This window comes from Pezoporus wallicus, unplaced genomic scaffold (assembly GCF_028554395.1).
Source record: "Pezoporus wallicus isolate ANWC-B61680 ecotype Strahan unplaced genomic scaffold, APGP_CSIRO_Pwel_v1 contig_1181, whole genome shotgun sequence".
In the NCBI taxonomy this organism is placed as follows: Eukaryota; Metazoa; Chordata; class Aves; order Psittaciformes; family Psittacidae; genus Pezoporus; species Pezoporus wallicus.
In genome coordinates, this window is record NW_026641428.1 from 6,293,494 (window position 1) to 6,313,618 (window position 20,125).

General features: G+C 36.8%; 1 protein-coding gene across 3 annotated transcripts in view; it reads right to left on the bottom strand.

The window, feature by feature from the left end:
* Nucleotides 1-20,125, bottom strand: part of CHN1 (chimerin 1) — a 103,594-nt gene that overhangs the window by 60,006 nt on the left and 23,463 nt on the right. For 2 of the 3 annotated variants that reach the window (XM_057423632.1, XM_057423631.1), the window contains exons 4-6: nt 18,307-18,362; nt 10,822-10,853; nt 9,815-9,928 (exon numbers count right to left, since the gene is read on the bottom strand). In XM_057423632.1, the coding sequence (XP_057279615.1) occupies nt 9,815-9,928; nt 10,822-10,853; nt 18,307-18,362 (202 nt within the window). Of the gene's footprint in view, nt 1-9,814; nt 9,929-10,821; nt 10,854-16,649; nt 16,675-18,306; nt 18,363-20,125 lie in introns of those variants that run through there. The other variant, XM_057423633.1, reaches the window with a different exon arrangement.

Sequence of the window (20,125 nt, forward strand, 5' to 3'; positions counted from 1 at the left end):
ATCTGCCTGCAATGAGCAGGGACATCTTCAACTAGATCAGATTGCGCAGAGCCCTATCCAATTTGACCTCGAATGTTTCCAAGGATGGAGCATCTTAGCCTCTCTGGTCAACCTGTTCCAGTGAGTCACCTCCCTCATTCTAAAAAATGTATTTCTTATATCAAGTCTAAGTCTACCCTCTTTTAGTTCAAAAGTTACTCATGACTGTCACATTTATTTTTTTGCTTCTAAAGGTTTTCTCACACTAAAAGCAACTTTCTCTTAATTTATCTTACGAAGACAATATGCATATTTTAATACAGTATGTCAAGGAAATCTGAGTGGAAGACATCAAGAGAAAACCCTAAGAAATTTTCCCTATAAAATAGCTTTGCAAGTGCAAAAAGGGTTTTTGGAGAGCAGAGTGGACAAACATTGTTTTTGTTGTTGCTCCTGTTTTGGTTTTGATTATTTATGTACACTCTATATGTTATTCAAGGTCTCAAAGTTTATATATACAAAAAAAAAAAAAAAAAAGCCTTAGATTAAAAATAACTACAGGAAGATTTCTTTTCCAGAGAGATTTTGTCAAACCTGATTTGCCTTAAGCCACTGTTAATCCCAAATTTACAATAAAGGTTTACTTAATTTACTTAAAGCTATTACACAGTTTGATGCTTAATTTGTTTTATCAGTGTATTCTACCTCTGATCTTCCAGTAATTACTCACCACTTTTTTGTAAACAGTGAGATTCACCAATATACTCATCCTGTTCTCTAAAAGCTGCATTCCTTAACAATAAACAAGCATAATAATGCAAAATGAAATGGTTCCTGCATATGCAATATGCACTGTTAGGATTCTGAGGGCTACTAACAGCTCATCAATAAGGATTGATAGCTTTTGTGTTATTATATTCTGTTTTTCCAGAATGCAATTTGTTCCTTCATGCAAGTGCAGCAGTAGGTGGGGCAGATGTCAATTTATTACAGAAACTGTTAAAGTTCTTTTACTCATCTCTAGCTGTAAAAGACACCCAGCACCTATCAAATCAGGAAGAACAATGCTTAAATCAGCTGAGGTCCACCAAGTATAAAAGAGGGAGAAGGAACAGGAAAACCAGGCCAGGTAACATTTACTGCTGTCAGTGGTTTTAGAGTTTGAATAATTCGTAAATGTTTTGATAAAAACAATTATGAGATTAAACAACAATGAGGCTGTTATTTTGGAAGCATATTTATAAAGCTGAAGGACTTTTTTAGCTTATTGATGAAGATCAGGAAAAATAAATTGTTTCTCCAAGCACAAAGATTTATAGATGTGTATTTCAAAAGCATATGGAAGAAGAGGCCAACCAAAAGGAGTAACCTGAAGATATATTTCTATCTAGCATTTTCTAAAAGCAATAGAGTAAAAAGGCATTCCAATAGAACCTGCAGAAGACAGAAGAGATACGTATCCTTTTGACAGGGGATGGAACAGGGGAGGACAGTGCAATGTTTGCGATGTACAAGTATACACAATTATAAACTGATTGCATGGCAATTTGAGTTTTTCCTAACTCAACTCCAACAGTGCCTAAAAGTTTCAGAGCATACAGACATTATACACCATAAAAATAGTATAGTACAACACAGACTCCCTCTCAGGAGTTGTGACTGGGGGCAGTCTAAGAGATGGGGTACAACTTTCAGTTTGGGTGGGCCATTTTTAAGAGATCCTAGACTTTTATACTGAACAGGCATGTGAGACAATACGGGAAAGAACATACCCTCTCTAACGGGGAAACGAGGCATGGAGAACTTAATAGCCTCAGTCAAGTCATATGTGAAGGCAAGAAGTGAGCCCAGATCTTTTGAGCTCCAGAGCGCCTCAACTGCAAGCCCAAAGGCTCTACAGCGCATCAGATTACAGCAGATCTTTGTGGTGCAGCAGGAGTTAGAGGTATAGGACATGGCAAAAAATGAACATGAGTTACATACACTGAGCACAGACAGCTCTTGGACAAGTTACCTAGAAGTTCACCACACCAGCCAAGCAGAAAATATTCCTCTGAGAAGTGCTGAACTTACATGAGCAGGAGAAAGACTGCAGCAAACTGAATTGCCAAAGATAAATTAGGTACTCTAGCCAAAAGAAAACAGAGCTGACAACAACAACAGATGGGAAGAGGAGGGAAGGAGAACAGGAACACAGCAAGAAGACATGAACCATAAGGAAAAAAGCATTCCAGTCTGTGGGAGGGCCTAGGTAGCCAGCTAATTACTCATTAAGGTTAGCAGCTATTTATTACTATTCTAAATACTTCAGCAAAGCCACCTCAGTAGTGTCCAGGTGCACTTACGTAAGGCCGGTGACATGCAGGACGCCTATGCTGTTTACTGGTAGTTGAGCCTTCCATGTTAGTGACAAAGTAACAAAGTATGTTATTTAGCATGAAATAGGAAAGGAAAATTCTTTTACATGGAAGATCATTTAAATAGAGGCCAAATTGTTTTATTTTAGAGCAGAAAAGCAAGCTCCAAAATGTATCAGCACACTTTGCCTGGATTTTTCAGCTAGCAACCAAGAAATATTGTGTGAATATTTCAGAAAGGTTTCTAGAAACTGAATTCAGCCCTTGCTACTGCCAATCACTGCATTTGCAAATTGGGTAAAAAAAACACACAGTAGAAAGATGTGCAAAGTTTAGTCTTTAAAATGGTCTTTATAATTTCTTCCTACCCTCCCATCTCTTATCATGGCAAGGTGAATGGATGCAGTCAGCTGTTGTTTGCTGGGCTCCTTCTCTTGATTCAGAATAAACTATGACCAAATTTTGATATATTCATAACTAAAAAAACATAATTCAGCTATTATCACACAGAAAGTTTGTTTCAAACAATCCTTCTTTCCCCAGTTCCTCTCCAGTGTCCCAGCCTATACAATGAGGCTTTCCAGCAGAATGCAGATGCACAGTTTTAACCTCTGAATTCAAAAAGCCTTTTGCAGATGTTGAATTTTACATGCGTAAGTAATCCCATGGCAATCAATGTATGTTCTGGAAGAGCACTACATGTGTGTCCCAAAAGAGCCCACTGAAGATGGACATTCAGCTGCCAAAGCAACTGTCCTCGGAAATTAATTTGCAGTTCATTTGCAGCATTATGGTCTAACAGCCTACCAATTATGTCTCCTTTTAAAATATCAGTGGCTAGTTTCTTAGAGCAATTTCATAATGTAGGGAGAAAGAAGATGTATCGTGCAAGAAACGGATACATATGTAGCTGTTGTCTAAGCTAAGGAGTACTAATTTTTGACATTTATTTTGCCCCAAAAATTCTCTCCTGATGCCACGTAATCTTGAATGTGCCCTAACCCCCAAACATAAAGAAAACACGACTCATTATCATGGCTAACGTTATTACCTTTTTTTATTTTTTTCAAAAATTCATGCTGCAGAACCTTATTTCAATTCATCCTCAATACCACAACAATAGAATTTGCAGGAAGAGAAACCATGGTAACCAACTAAACGCGCTACAGCAGATATCTGCTCAAAAGAACATACAGTACCATCACACTTCAACGCCTACCACTAATACAGTCTCTATCCATTTCCTCTTTATCCTCATCCTAATTATCAAACAAGCTCTCAACCACAAAAGGCTACATTGCAAACCATGTCTTATTGTTACTGTCATTTGTTATAGGTCCTAGCATTAAGCACTGTACTACTCTTTTGCCATATTTAAAAGCAGATCTAATACTTCCTGGAATTAATTAAAGATTTTCAGTTCTTTTCAACCATTTGGAATATCTAATCAACACTGCAATGTATGTTATGTGTTTTTATTGTCAAATACATACTTGCTGATAAGTATGGACATACTTATATAATACATATATAATAATTTTCTCATGTTAGTAATTTATTTTAAGCCTAAGGGTTGCAAAAACTTTTCAGTGGCATTCTCTTGATTCGTAAACATTGGTGAATTCTGCTGTGACCTCTTTTGTTTTTAATAAGCTATTAGAAGCAACATCCATGATTAAGTACAGGCATTAAATATAGCAGGGAGCTGGTTTGCTGCTCTCATTTGTGTTTACGCTTCATTCTCTTTTATTCGGTGTCTGAACTGATACAATTTCACAGGCCTTTTTAGGCTCTGAACGTCAATATTATTTGAAGGATGGCACTGAATATTTAGCTAAACTCACACATTACAACATTAAAGTTATCTTTATGGTTTTGCTTAAGTACATACTTCTCCCTGTTACAAACTGAGAAATCTGTCTTCTGAAAACAAAACTTCTTTTGTTTCAATTTAGATTTAAAAAGTAGTCTGTCTTAAAAAAAAAGTTAGGATGCAAATTAATTGCACAATAATGGACAAAAGTAGACAAAAATAGCTCATCAGAAGATGGTAAAATGCAGCTTCTTAAGTAAGTAGTGCATTTTAGAGTAACTCACTGGCAACCTTAACTGGAAAGTTTCTTTGGGTAAGAATCACTTTTTCTACCTCATTAAAGAAGAACAAATATTCAACATCTTCACTCTGAACTCAGTTAACTATTCCACAGCACTGCACTAAGGATATCTGACTGCCTCAATTAAGCCTGCAAAAGCTATTATTTATCCTATCCTATATTTGGCCATTTAATTGTTACTGGGCAGTGTCTGTAGCTATTGCAGCTCAAGAACAAGATCTTTAGACCTACTAAAGTTAGTTCTATAAAAGCATCAAAGCCTAAAGCTCCACAGTGGTCAAAAATTCATTTAGAAGGGTTTAGAGAATAAAGAAAGAAACCTTCATGTCCCACTTTATCTTGAACAGGATGTGCAGTCCTGGTCCTGTCATATCCAAAAGATAATCACAGAGCAAGAAAAAGGTGCACTGAAAGATGACAGAAGATGAGGGTTATGGAACAGCTTCGCTACAAAACCTGAATGTATAGCCTAGGACTCTCCAGCCTGTAAAGAGAACAATAAAGGGGACATGAGTGGCATGGAAAAGTAAATGAAGACCAATTGTTCACTGTTTCTCATAATACAAAACTTAGGGAGCATCCAATAAAATTGTGAGATGGAATCTTCAAGATAAGGTTCAAAAATGTGCTCAGAAAGTCAGTACACAAAAATAAAAAAAAAATCTCTCCATCCAAAGCCTGAAAGAATAGCAAAGATAATTCTCCTCGCAAGTCCATGAACAGCAAATATTCCGGGCTAGAAGAGCACACGAGAGAACTACTACCACGTGCTCATCTTGTTACTACACTTTTCTTCCAATGCTGCTATTAATAGCTACTGAAAAGTACCAGGATACAAACTGGTCCTTTGACCTAACCCAGTGTGTTCATAGAGAACTTGCTAATAAGGTTAACAGAAATATAACTGAGGAGAAATTCTTGCAGACAATTACCCACACCTATCCCCAGATCTACCCATTTTATGACTTAAGGCACCCCTTAGAGTAACTTAAAGAGCAGTGAGATGCAGAAGAGTTGTGTTAGGAGTAGAACAGTCCATAAAAGCACCTTCATGCACCAATTGCATTTGCATTCTGTGCATTTTGGCTGTAGCTGAAGGCTGTAGCTTAGTGAGATTGTCCAATCTGTTCCAGATTTTATGAAAACATGTTTTTAGAACTGCGAATTCTGTCTGCCTACAAAGGAGTTACGATTTGTGATCTTAACAGTGTATTCCTTATCTTCTAGAAAGATATTGATAAAGGTGTTGTTTTCCTCCTGCTTTAATATTTAAGAGGTGAAATAAGGTAATGGCAATTAAAATGTAATACTACTTTATGTACTTACAAAAAAAACCAACAAAACAACTTTTTTTTTTACCGTTTTAGATTAATTTGATACTGGTGTAAATGACTGACGCTGGGCAGTAATGAACAAAGATCAGGCTTTCTTCTCTGGATGTTGTAACACAAATTAAAGATACACAGCAAGAAAGAAGTTCTTTACTGTAAGGGTGGTGAGGCACTGGAATGGGTTGCTCAAGGAAGCTGTGAATGCTCCATCCCTGGCAGTGGTCAAGACCAGGTTGGAAGAAGCCTTGGGTGAGATGGTTTAGTGTGAGGTGTCCCTGCCCATGGTAGGGGGGTTGGAACTAGATGATCTTAAGGTCCTTTCCAACCCTAACTATTCTGTGATTCTATGATTGAGTTTAACAAGTGCAAAGCTTTACCACAAAGTGAAGACAATTTCAGCATCTCTGGAGAATGCCCCCTATAAGTATATTCTAGAAGGGAATGAACAATGAGGATAGAGACAGAACAAGAGAGAACACTGTGTATTTTCCCCTATAATACAGCCCTCTGCGAAGTGATCTTCTTTAATAGTTCCAGAAGATAAATGCTCACTTTACAAAGTTGAGCTAGGGTTCATCAATCTCTATGAGATTTGTGGCATACAGGATGATGTATTCACAAATACAATGTTTAGGCAGTCATAATAAGGATTCTGAGTTCTACCTTTATGTCTCACCTAGCTTGCTTTGTAGCCAAAGGGTTTTTTTAGCATTTTTTTCTAATTTCTGATTTAACTGTGTTAGAAACTTTACCAACATAGCAAATACCTGATGTTGAAGTTAATTAAATAAACAGTAATATAAAATATATAAATCAAATGACAAACACGAAGATACATTCCTTTTTGAATTCTGAGAACACAGAGGATGCAGTGCCTTCACTTAATTTACAGTCCAATCAAAACATTACACAGAACAGAACTACAGTTGGAACTAAATCAAAACAAATTCAATGGCTGAAATGAAACATACCATTGAGATTTTAGACATCAGTTACAATAGTTATCAATAGGTATCAAATGTACAGTTCAGATTGTTCCATGATGATTTGAGGAGTTGGCTGGTTTGGGTCCTCAAGACAAAGCACAAAAATTTGGTTTTTATCATTGCAGAAACATCATACCTTGCCAAAGAAACTGTTTATGATCCTGTTTGACTAAACTGCTCTTCACAACTGGATGCCCTGGGTTTTTCAGGATTCCCAGGCACATTGACACAAATGCAGAAGGTATCTGCCAGAGCTGCCCATGCTGAGCCGGCTGTACTAATGAATTGCCTGCCCCCCAGCAGAAGAATCGGTAACTACAAGGCAGAAACAACCCTGTCTCCATAGCAGCTGATCCTACCCCATGCTTCCACAAGACTTTCATGTCTCGATGAACTGGGATTTTATGATGCAATCACACTTCATAGGTAGTTTCCAATTTGTCCTAATCACAACTGACTGACTGTCAAGGAATGTCAAAGACAGACAAGTCAGACAGCAAACATGCACAGTGATAGACAGATTGAGTAGATACACTGAAATACAGGAACCAAGATGGAACCAACTATTTATGCTGAAAATCAATGGGTAGCCTTAAGCATCTAAATTTTCCTCAACATTTTCCATTTGCTTTCCAAAGCATGCCTGGAAAACAACCACAAAACATGGATATTACATTTTATGTTTTGTTACTAAGTTATTTATTGCACTATTATTAGATCACCTCTTTGGCATTGCTAGTTAACTTTGTGAAATGCTGTGAAACCTATTCTGTGTCTGTTTCTTTATATAAAACAAACAGATGACCCAAGTTTTCTTTCCTCCTACACCTTCTAAAGGGTAAAACAAAGGTAAAAAGGGAAAAGCAAAAATCATACAGAAGTGATCTTAAAATTAACATGACTGCTTGAATAACAGAGTGGCATTTACACCTACTATGGAAAGATCAAATTGATTCACACAGCTAGAAAAGAAAGGGTGAAATCAGAGACCCTGAAATCAGTCTTCCATTGAACTTGGAAAGGTTTTACCCATACATATCACCCTACTCACAAGCTCCATTTCTGTCCATGGACATGACGTTCTGAAATTCCTACTAGGATTATCTAAGCTGCAGAGTTACCTTTGCCATCTGGCAGTGTAGTGAGACAAGCACAAATGATGATCTCAAAAGAATGCTATAAATTACAGGTAAAATTACATAAAATTATTATGGCAATAAGAGCAGACTTCTCACAGTCAACCTGAACAGACAGACCACAGAAACTACCTAGTCTTTATGAGATGCTACAGTGTCAGCAACAGAGTCAGTGGGAATATTGACTAATTGGTATGTTCTGTGTATATAATTCCACGGAAAGTAAAAATACAAAATGAGCAAAACTCTGCCTCCAGTCAATGGAAATGCAGACTCTTGCTACACTTCCTAGGAGAGAGAAAAAGAAATCCTACTGGAGATAAAAAAGAAATCCTAGTGGCAAAATTTCCACGTGTGGAAGGCACAGCACTGCAGTTCACAGAGAACATTCACCTAATGTATGAGGGCAAAGACCCTAATTCGTACACAAGGCCAACAGCAAGACAACAGAGCATTACTTGTTGTGGGATGGAAAGCAGACACCTAGACCACCACCCTTAATATACAAGATGTTTAGCGAATGCTTAATCATAATGAAATGACTGCAACATGCTGCAATTACAGATTCTGAGTTGTTTGGCCAAATGTTGAATTTCCTCAAAATAAATCAATGATAACAGCTTTGCTATTATTGGAAACTGTTTCCCAAACTGATCACCAACAGCCATCCATTCTCTTTTCTATTGGGTATGAAAATAGATTTTCTTGCTTTCAAAGAGGTTTTCCAGTTTGAAAGACATACCATCAGGCCTAAAAGAGACCCATCTTTTGACCTGCTGGACTGGATGAGCATTTGTAAAACAAGCTATATTAATACATTATTGCCAGATGCTCAGCAGCTTCATCTTTCACAGTCTACAGACCTTGTGATTTCTGCACCATCAGGAGCAAGGTGCAGGAGCTTTATCTTCAAGCCAGGTGTTATAACAACTGTTTTCTTTTTAGCTTTAAATGAATATTGCAAGAGCAGAAGTAGATGAAGTGGAGTATTAGATTGTAATAAACAACAAATTTATTTATGCTTCTAATGTAAACCTGTGTGAATGACAATGTTTCTATTTGAAATCTTATTACTACAGAAACAAACATCTCAGAAAAATATACCTTCTTTTCTGAAAAAGTAATCACAACCTATTATTTCAAGATATTCTTATTTTAACTGCAATCTTACTCTAATCATATAAAACTTTCAGTAACTGTCTCTTCTCCTTCAGTGTTTTACCATCTCATTTAGATTTAAAACACAGCTAATAAACACCATCTCCCATCTGAATACTTAATTGTATAGCCCAGACCAAAATAACCTCAACTACCTTAAGGGTAATTAAACTATTTTAAAAATACAACTAATTAAGTTATTTTTTATTTCTGTTATTTCAGTTTTTTATTTATATCTGATTCACTTGCCAGAATTTTGCAAATAAACAGATCTACAAACATTGCTACTTAACAGGTGTTCAGACAAAAGCCTCCTGATTCATTGGCCATTCCACAGAGGGACTAGAGAGAACTAATTGCTCTTCAGTAACAGCTAGCTTAGATAGGAAGTAATCCAAACAGCAGACTAGTTAGGTGAATGCTTAAGATGGTTTTTAGTTCTTGACTGCCTGCTCTCCCAACACCTATATGGTATCACATCTGTAATGTAGTGGGAGAAGGGTAAAACGAAGCAACACCAGGAAGAACACAACTGCTATTATCCTGATGGTGCAAACATAAGGAATGCTAGCACTTAAGGAAGGATTGCGGAAGGTTAAAGATAACAAATCTGTAACTAGGATAAAAAAGTACCGTGCTTTAAAAAAAAAATTAATTAAAATAATCACAAGGAAGTTCAAGCACTAAGGCCAACAACTCCGTACATTCTGTTGAATATTTTATAAACTTAAAGATTAAATATTAATTACCAACCTTAATGCCAAAGTGTAGGTTCCAGGTTGCCGTTGGCTTTCACGAATGAGATAGCTTCCCTCTGCAACACTTAATAATTGGTCAGCTTCCTCCCTTGAGATCATCCCATGGAATCTAAGGAACAAAGACCTTTCAAAACATATGCCTTCTCACTTTTGAATCACCTTTTCCTCTTCTTCTAAAAACCATCAACCATGGTAATTAAAAAAAGAAGCAAACATAAGAATGACTGGAATGACTGGTTTGCAGGAATCTACAGCTTATATTAATCTTCTTTCTGCCAGCACTTGCCGTCACTTTAAATAGTTTAGAAAGGCTTCTATGAAACAATATCTATGAAACAAGAATATTGCTTTTTAAGTCTGCATTTATCAATTTAATAGGTAGAAATAAGACCACTTTCTTCCGCTGGCTTCACATGTTTTGCACCAGTGCCATGCATTCCAGCATTTTTTAGCATCCAGGGATATTACAGCAACTTGCTAGAAGCTGGGGATTACATACAATCTCAGTAATTACTGACTTAATAACCTAGCAACACTACACACCTTTTACCAAAATAAATACAAATGAAATCTGCTTTGTTTCCCCACACTATATCTAACCATCTTTGCCTCAGTAATCTGAAATAGATACATATAATGTATGCTTATATTGCATCTGTGATCCAAATCCTTTTTTTTTTTTTCCCCGCACACAAACACCTTTTGCAAAAGCCAACAGGAGGGGGAGGTAGACAAAGAAAACCCTTTGGAAGAACAGAAACATATGTTTTTCTCACTTAAGGTAGCACCCAATGATACATGTATCAATCAGAAACTGTAGGTGTAATTTTAGGCAGACAGAAGTGATAGTACTGCAATAGTAATCTGACGGTGAGCAAGATGCACTGCTGTAAAACATGGAGAAGAAACAAAGAGCCCAGAGCAAACACTTGCAACCTGTTCTGTACCTATTATCAACCAGTATGTCTGGATAAACCACTTTCAGAGGTGTATGTTACTTACTCTCTTCCGTAATATTTGGGTCTGTTCTCTACCTAGAAGAAACGACAGAAATTGTAATGTTTCATAACAACTGAATCCATACATAAAGTATACTGTCCGTAACATAGTATTAAAAATGGAAAAGGATATAATGTGAAAGTACAGATGAAAATCATCTACTATCCCAGGATTCTCCCTGTGTGTGGAATATAGGGAAACCTTTGGGAAACACTGCACTTCTGAATGGCTTAAAACTGAGTGAGAAAGAATGAGCTGCTTGCACCATGTCATCCTTGGGGCTCTGCTAATGCAACCTGATGGCATTAAGTATTGCTTGTACAAACTGCCAAAAAGGGGAAATGAAAGAATCATTTCCTGGGTGTAAGTGTACTCTATTTTTAAGTGCACTGTCATAGTGAAACACCTATAAAGCTCTTAAATTTACAAATTATTTTCCTTCATAGAGCTGTTGGTGCCACTGCTGCCAGAAATCAAGCCACTAGCAGATGGTCTTAGAGTGAGGCCTCAGTCTTGAACTTCTTGACTTCACTAAAATGTGTCATCTGTAATATCACTTCAAAGACCCCATGCATGTGTTACACTGTGTAACACCAGCCCAGCCATGCTCTAGAGACCCTACAGTATAAACACAACATGCAAAGGTGTCAGAACACAATTTGCCTGCTAGGTATTTCAGATGAAGTATCTCATCTCTAATGGGCCAGGAAATTTAGAGACAAGTGAGGAACTGCAAATCTCCCAGAATTACCCCTCGTTTGCTAAACTTAAAGGAGGAAACTCCCTGGGGAGTAAAATTCAACAATTACACAACCTGAACTGCAAGAATACAAAACAATCCAGCTATAATAAACATGAAATATAGTGAACTACCACCCTAGGTTCTCTTCTCCATCTTTTCAGAAAAATAGCCTATTAAAATCAGTGCTTCTCTCCAGTTATCTCAGAGGGTATAAAGATTTCACATGTCCAAAACAACAAAAAATACATCCTGATGTACAGTCTAACAAACACTCTTCCCCATCCCCAGCAGATAGAAAGCCACTGTGATAGTTCATCACTTTTGAAAAATCATTCTATCACTGGAAAGATTTATAATGTTCTAAAAGATTTCTTTTCCCTACATAATAGCAAATAAGATTTGACCAGTATGATAACTGTCTTCAAAGGACCTGAAGAGACTGGATCATTCCAAAAGATAAAGAAAGTCTGACATATTCTTTGTTAAATGTAGGCTATTTCAATAGGAAGAAAGCAGCATGCAGAAAAAGTGAAAACATTTTATTGTTATAGAAACTTGCAACAATTCCTAACTAAAACCCTCAAGACAAGACACTATTCTGAGGCAGTTATTAAAAAATAAGAATCCTGTCGTGAATAAGATATTGCTGTCTGTCTATAGAGGTTTTGTATTTATCTCAGTGAATACAGTGAATTTATACGACAGAACTGGAAAATCTATATAGGCCAAAGCATTCCATTTTGGAAATGGATTAGTAATGTGGCAGGGCACCTTCAGAGTACTTGTAAATCCTAAGACAAATTATAATATTATACTCTGTGTGCAAACATTTGGAAATGTGAACTGCCAGATGACTGAAGCAAAGCGTCAGAGAAAAGCTCAGCTGGACTGCCAAGGCAGTTGTAGCTCAGTTTGCAGTTCATTCTGGTGGATGATGAGTTAAAGAGGAAAATAACCACTTCTGTTAACGTTGAGTCTTTACTGCAGTTTTACGAACTCACAAAACACTTCAGTACAAATGTTGATGTGTAACACTATTTACTTGTATAAGATTCAGGGCAACTCGATCCCCAATTGTTTTGGGGAGTGAATGGAGTTTTTTGGTGTTTGGGGCTTTCTTTTTCTTTTAATGACTTTTTAGATTTATTATATTAGGGTTGACATGTAGATTGAATAAATACATTTAGACGCTAAGGCATCTCCAGAACTCAACAGGAGCCTTCTAATTCACTCAGAATTAGCTGGGCTACAAACACACTTAGTGCATGCAGTCCATGTGGACTTAAAAAAACACACAGATACACTGCATAAACCAGATTTACCACTTAAGACAGTAAACACTGTTCTGCAGCTTTCTATAATGCTTCCTACAAGTATCATCACACCGACTTTACTCGTAGCAACTTCAGCATGAAAAGCAGTCAGCATTTGTTCTTACTTGAGGTATCCATAGCAGCACCAGAACTAGAAGCGAGATTCAGCTTTTTTGGTCTTTTGTGTCTGCCTGGACTTCACAAAGTTCTTGCCTGACTGTATTTCTACAAACAATTGCAGGCACCCACATATCCTCTGTGGGTGAGCACTGAAAGCCAAAAGAGTTCGGCTCAGAAGCTTCATTAGCCTTTCAGCCTCAAGTTAACAGACAAAACCAAAACACCCATTTGGACTGGAACTAAAATTTACCTAAGAAAGGAAATACATTTTTAAACAAAATCAAAAGCATTAGCAACAAAATGTCATTTTAACTAAAGCTGTTAGCTGAAAAAAACCGCATCCTCTGCAGAGTTTTATTCTGATTTGGCAGTATTGTTGACTATAAGTAAAGGCAGCCTTAGCTACTTAATTTTCTCTGTACGCAGCAAAAATCAGTTAAATGCTAAGTCTTTTTACTTCACTGGACTTTTTACTTATGGGAAAAAATTTCCTATTGCTGCTTGTTTAACCTGTGTTTGGCACAGTTTTAAAAACTGCTTCTAACTTAGGAAAAAAAAACCAAGAAAAAACCCTGAGATACTTGTTTCCAGTGTGCTTATTTGTACAGCACTAATGCAGAAGCCACAAGAAAGATGCAGGTCTCACTACGATTCCTGCAAGAACCACAAAGATCAATGATATATCCACCACTGTCTCATTTCTTACTGAGGTGTGAAGCCAATGAAATCAAGGTTATGAACATTTATAAATGGGGCACAGCTGGCTAGTGCCTTAGATTAGCCATTGCTTTGGAAAAGAGTTTAGTTACCAGGAAATTTGGGAAGTCATTTTGGTCGAATTCATATAGACAAAGTCATCTTTGAGAACAGCTCTAGCAAGCATGTGCATTATATCACAGACTGGTTTGGGATGGAAGGGACCTTAAATATATATGCTCATCTATGCTGTTTCTTGACTACTCAACAGAGGCCATTTTCACAAGATTACACAGAGATGTTGTTTAACAGGCTTGATAGCTACTACCAATGAATTAAGCTGAAGGACCTATAAGAATAGGACAGAAAAAGCCAATGATTTTAATTATCTCCATAAGCTGTCTGTTTGATATTTTTTCCTACACGTTAAATTTTTTCATGGTGTGCCTTCATATAGCAGTGAAGGATGCCCTAAATAAGTCTTACACATGCACAAGTGTGTACATAAAAGATTATACACACAACAAATACAAATTCCATGGAAGTAATACAATACTAATTGTACAAACAACATCACAGTCTGAATGCAAGTCTCATGCAGAAGTCAAACATCCTTAGAATGTTACAGAACCACCAACTTGACAAATTAACCTCAGTGTTAAAAGCCTTGGCTCTGCTGCACCTTCACAATACAAAAATCTCGAATGCAATGCTCTCTTTATGTCAGTGTACTCCACTGATCTGTGTGTTGCTCTGATACGAAGCTGGTGTAACAGAGCAGAAACTTGAATTCTCTGTATTTGAGAAGCATTTCATGTTAAGTAGGTCATTCTGTTGAATACACCTCTCACTATCAGAACCTGCAGAACAAGTGCCTTTGCATCTTAAATAAAAGCTTGGGTTTTTTTTTAAGGTGTGATTTCCAATTAGTCTTTACCAAGTGTTTTTTCCCCTAATCATCACTCTTGCTTATGTCAACAACTGGAATACAAGAAGGCAAGAGGAGAAATATCTTATGCTAATATCTTATCAAATTACATGTTGCTCCCTCCCCACTGACCTCTTTGATGTTCTGTGGACCAAAATTATCTTCATAATACTTATGAATTTGTTTATACAGCTGAATAATTCAACCAGTCAGGAAAAGATTCTGCTTCCCACTGACTCGCACATGGATGCTAATAGAAACCCAGCTGAGAAAGAGCAGATCACAAAGCTCAACACTAGGAGGAAAGGCTGAGACCAGAGAGAAAGGTTAAACATGTTACTGCTCACTGAATATATTTCCACATCAAATGTGGCTCAGTTGCATACATTGTTCAATACTTATAATGAAGAACAGTTTTCTGCATTGTAATGTATTAACGTAGAAGTAGGAAAATGCACACATTTAACACTATTTCAATTTTACTTTCATTAGGTAAAAATAAGCTTCAAAGACCTTATTTAATATATAAATAGATTCTTTAATGAGAGAACGTGCATTTAATATGTTCTGTTCTGCATCTGAATACCTGCAACTGACTGATTCATTCATAGCTCTATTTTATTTAGCTCAGCGCTTACAGGTTTCTAAAACCTGCAGTTTTTATTTCTGTTTCTTCAATAAGGTTCATGGTGCAGACACAGGTTTACTCTGCACAATTCAAGAAGCTATTTCAAAACACAGAATGTCTCTCTTTTGTGTTCAAGCTGGCATAGCAAAGTTTTACACTTAGTTAAAGTTTGTCATATGTTATAGTCTTGTTTTGGAATAAATTCACAGAAATATGACTTTATAGACACTAATGTGTTGCATTTCTTTCTTCAGTGATGACAAGACTTAGTAGAGTTTTTAGATTGCTTGTGGTACTTTTGCCAATCCCCCACTGACTCCAGCAGACTATCTGTATACAGAAATAGACCAGGAAAAGCAACCTGTGTAGAGATGCAATAAGCTGAGATACCCTCCCTCCAAAGAGCTTGGATGATTAGTTTATGCAGGACACCACACTCTCAAAGCAAATTTACCTCCCTAAAACAGTCCAACTTCTCAATTTGCCACCTGTATAATAGCTAATAAAATTTTATAATTCACAGTATTAAAATTCAGTGATAATAAGGATGAGAAAATTATAGTGGTCAGTGTAGCTCATTTTCAAGAAGCTTTACAGAGATGTTTTTATATTTGACTGGTAAGAGTAGGTCTCTTGTTTGATTCTAAAAAGAGGGCAGTCTGGATCTGATCAATAGCTGAAGGATTCCAGCACTCCAGAAGCAGGAGACATTTTTAATTTTCAGATACTGAATACACATTTCTATCTCTGCTTATTTGCCTGGATAGGTTAATGGTATTCTAAGAAATACTATGAAGGAGAACTCAGTATAAAATTTGCTTGTGACTTCCTATCACCTAGGGCAAAAAGACCCAAAGCACTTCTCTACAGTCAAACTAGCATGGGATATAATGCAAACAGATCTTACTGAATATGCTGAACCCCTTTTTCAGTTTACGGTTTCTCCCTGACTACAGGGTATGCATCATGCAGCTGATGTGCAAAGCAGTTACAAACATTATCTGCTATGAGATTTTCTTAACTGTGCTTCTACTTTCCCCCCCACTTCTTATATTTCTATTACAATTTTTTATGTTCATTTTTGGTTTGGGTTTGTTTTTTTTTTTTCTTTTTTAGTAGCCAAAAGTGATGTAGAAAAATTAAGGTTCTAATTCTGTAAGAATTAAAACATTCACAACCGACCCTCTCAAAGATTCTAATTGAAGAAACTGAAGAATTGCGACATCACCAGAGCCAGGCAATTTCATAAGCATACAATGTAATATATGAATATAGCAGGGCTCTGAAATAAGACTCAGCAAGAGTACCGTGATTGCGCAGGACAATGTCAGGACCTCAATGATCATTGTCAAAAGGCTACCAAAAATCCCTAGTACATTTTACCATATGCATATATACACATACCTACACACATACTAGCACTTCTTCCATCAGTGAAATACTTCTGAGGAGAGGAAAGGTAAAACAGCTATTCAACAGCACTTTACAATAATAAGCACAATCCTTTGGAGGCAGGGAATAAAATACTCATCCTATCCAGGTAAGCACTCTGTACAATCTCTATGCAATCACAATCCTGTGTTCTAAGACTAAGCTCCTACGAGACTTAAGATACCTTGTATATTAATGTAATGAAAAAACTTATCATAGGGAACACACAAAATAGAAGAGAACCTTCCTAATAATGTTGCAATCAAAGTAAAAGAATGGAACACCTTCCATTTTTCAGAGCTGAGCTTGTGTCTTCTATAGATGCCTCCTTCCTATCTCCATTCCACCTTATCTGATGTCTGTAAGATGTCTACACATCAATAGCCCTGCTTGGACCCTCATTAACAGTAGAAACAATAGTTAAATAAATTTTTTTTTCTGCAATGCTTCTTGTAAAATTCACGTATTGTTCTTTATTCCAGCTATGTCTTGCTTAAGTGCAATCAACTATACCTTTTATAAAAATACAAATCTCTCAAATTAACAATGGAAAACAGGAGTGCTTCAGCAAAATCAGTATTTCATTTCTGTTAAATATCTACCTTTTATCTTAAAAATTGACAGACTACTTCATAGAATCTCATTTGGGCATTTGAAAAGATGGCAGAGAAATGCCTGCTCAATTCTGTAAAGTAATCCTCCTTGTGATCTAGACTATAAGCTATTAATGCTCCTGACAGTGGTATGTCCCCCTTTAATATTATGTCAAAGTGACTAACATATTTCAAAGACTGATTTCCTTTCTTCAGCACATGATAAAAATGCTTAAGTTTTATTGCAGCAACGTAATAACTTTCAGTGGTTATTCAGTAAGAGCTGCGTTTTGTAATACTGCTTAAGAAGTCAAGCCTAACATTTCAGCATTTCTGAAATTGAAATTGATGTTTCCCGGTTTCCTAACTGAAGCTGCACGAGAGATTCAGTTATGAGTAAAATCCTGCTGGCACTGATGTTTGGTATGAGTTAAATCCTCCAGCACCACAGCTCTGGAGAGGTGCTGCTCTGCTGGATGGTAGCTCAGAACACACTGGCAATCTGGGGTCTGCCTCAACCACTGAACCCATGAGCAGATTCTTCTCTATCACTGTACACCAACGGGATCCCATTGTTCCTGTTTGGATCTTTAAAATCTGTGGCTCTGCCTAGCTTAGCTACTAGTATTAATGAGTTGTATATACTACAACTCGAGTAACAGCAGCAGGGGAGGTTTCCTTCTTCCCTTTGTTGTTTTATTGCAGGAATCTAGCAGCAAGGTATGTATGAATAGGTGCATAGTTCCCCTGTACAGATCTGCTCTTGATTCTTTGAATTTCTGACCCAAAAGGAGGGGGAAAAGGCATGTTTCCACATATCTAGGAATCAAAATCCAGTAAATTATTCTCAGGTGTATACATTATATGCAAAATGCTTTGTAATTTGATTTGTAAGTCGAATGGCACGAGTACCCCCAGGTCTACTTCATCTAATCACAGAACCAAGTATTCCGAGGAGCCACTGTTAGGGTTGGGCACCATTAAGTATAACACTGGAATTACTGGACTCTGTAAAACTGAACATTTATAATACCCACCTCACGAGTACAGGTTATTCTTCTAGGATGGGGAGCTTCCTGTTGCAATTGATACACTGGGAGAAGGCAGAAGTTAAATTTTAGTTAATACAGAATCATTGTATAACTTAGGCATTTTAACGTTAAATATTGCTGTTTAAATAAAGAAGACTTTCTGCAAGATTTAATGCAAGAATACATATATTAAAAAATTACTTACAAGATGTTAGAAAAGGGAATGTTGCCAGCCAAAACAGAATTATTGATTATCTTTACAATTAATTGATCTCGTACTATGGAGTAACTAGGTCAAATTTCCATCAAGCAGGTAAGAAAAGGAATCGTGATAACTGCAAATTAAATTTCATTAGACATCATATCAGGCTGCTGTCAGACTGTTCTCAGTAAGCAGATGGAGTCCCATCCTACTATGCTGGGCACATGCTCAGTCTCCTGCAATATGTAAGGACTTCATAAGAATCACTCAGAACTTTGCAGAATCAGACCCTGTCCTTTCGCCACTGCCCAGTGATGACCTTTCTGTACAAAGAGAAAAATGGCATTTTCATGTGCAGATCTAAACACATCAGCAAATGAGCAGATAAAACAGTTAAGGCTTAAATTATGACATATATTTACTAATATCTTCTCCACCCTTTTTTCTTTTTTTTCTTAAATAAATGTCATCAAGCCAGAATAAATCTTAGGAGCCAGTTGTAAATTTAATGGCACTAATGTGCAGATTTTCTAACACAATACCAAAGGCATTCTATCCCAAAGAGAGTTTCATTTGGCAAATCACCTTCAAAATGAATCTGTCAACACTAAGACAGTATTTGAATAGTACTCTAGAACTGATGAAATGGACATTTGGAATTGTAATCTTTTAAAATTAAATTATGTTTTAATCATTAGTGCTAACACCAAGGTCTAATAATGTGTGCTGTCAATCTTCTTCAGGTAATAAGACAAAGCGTTTATTTCACCAATAAGATTGATGAAATACACTTCTCATATGATCACAAGTCTTTTCCAGTGACAAAGGCTGTATTCATGTGCTAAGTTACATGAGAATGGAGAAAATGGCAAGATGCCCAATGATATGGCAGTCATAAGACAAACTGGAAAAATTCTCTCCCTTTGTTCCAAACAAAAAACCCTATTTTTTTTTTCCTGATGTTGCTAAATCAATCCTTGCCATTCTGTATTGATACTACAAAAATGATTTTTGCAAGTGATGAAGAACAGCACGCTAGTATATAAAACATTAATTTTCATTTTAAGCATAGCATGACCATTTATTTTTGCCAGCAGACAGATTCCATAGCTTCTCTTGTAAAAGTCATATTTAATGACACTGGGCCTTGTCTGTATTTAATTCTGAGAACTGTAGAGTCAAGTTCCAAGGAAAAAAATTAAAATCAAAGAGCAAATAGAGCTTTCTCTGAATCTCACAGAAGAGCAGTGGAGACTCACCAGCAGCATGCTGGCTAAAACCCGAGAACTGTTTCCCACCTTAATTCAAGCCAAAGATTTTCTGGAAGGAAATTCTCCTCCAGGGGCAGTACTTTTCTCCTCTTTTAGTCAGAAGCACAGCAGGTAGACAAGTTACAAAATAGGATACCTATTCCTCTTCCTGTAATTTATGTATGCAACTGAAATTGTTCAACATCAGTTTCTTTGTTATAATTATTGCCAAGGAAGTCAAACAAGACATCCCTCTTCATCCATCATGAGACAGAAATATAATCAAACCCCATGACTCTGTGCTTAGTTCCAAACCGTAGGAAGCGTTCACCATGGCAAACTATGATGGTGTAGGAAAGTGGGTGCACTCTGG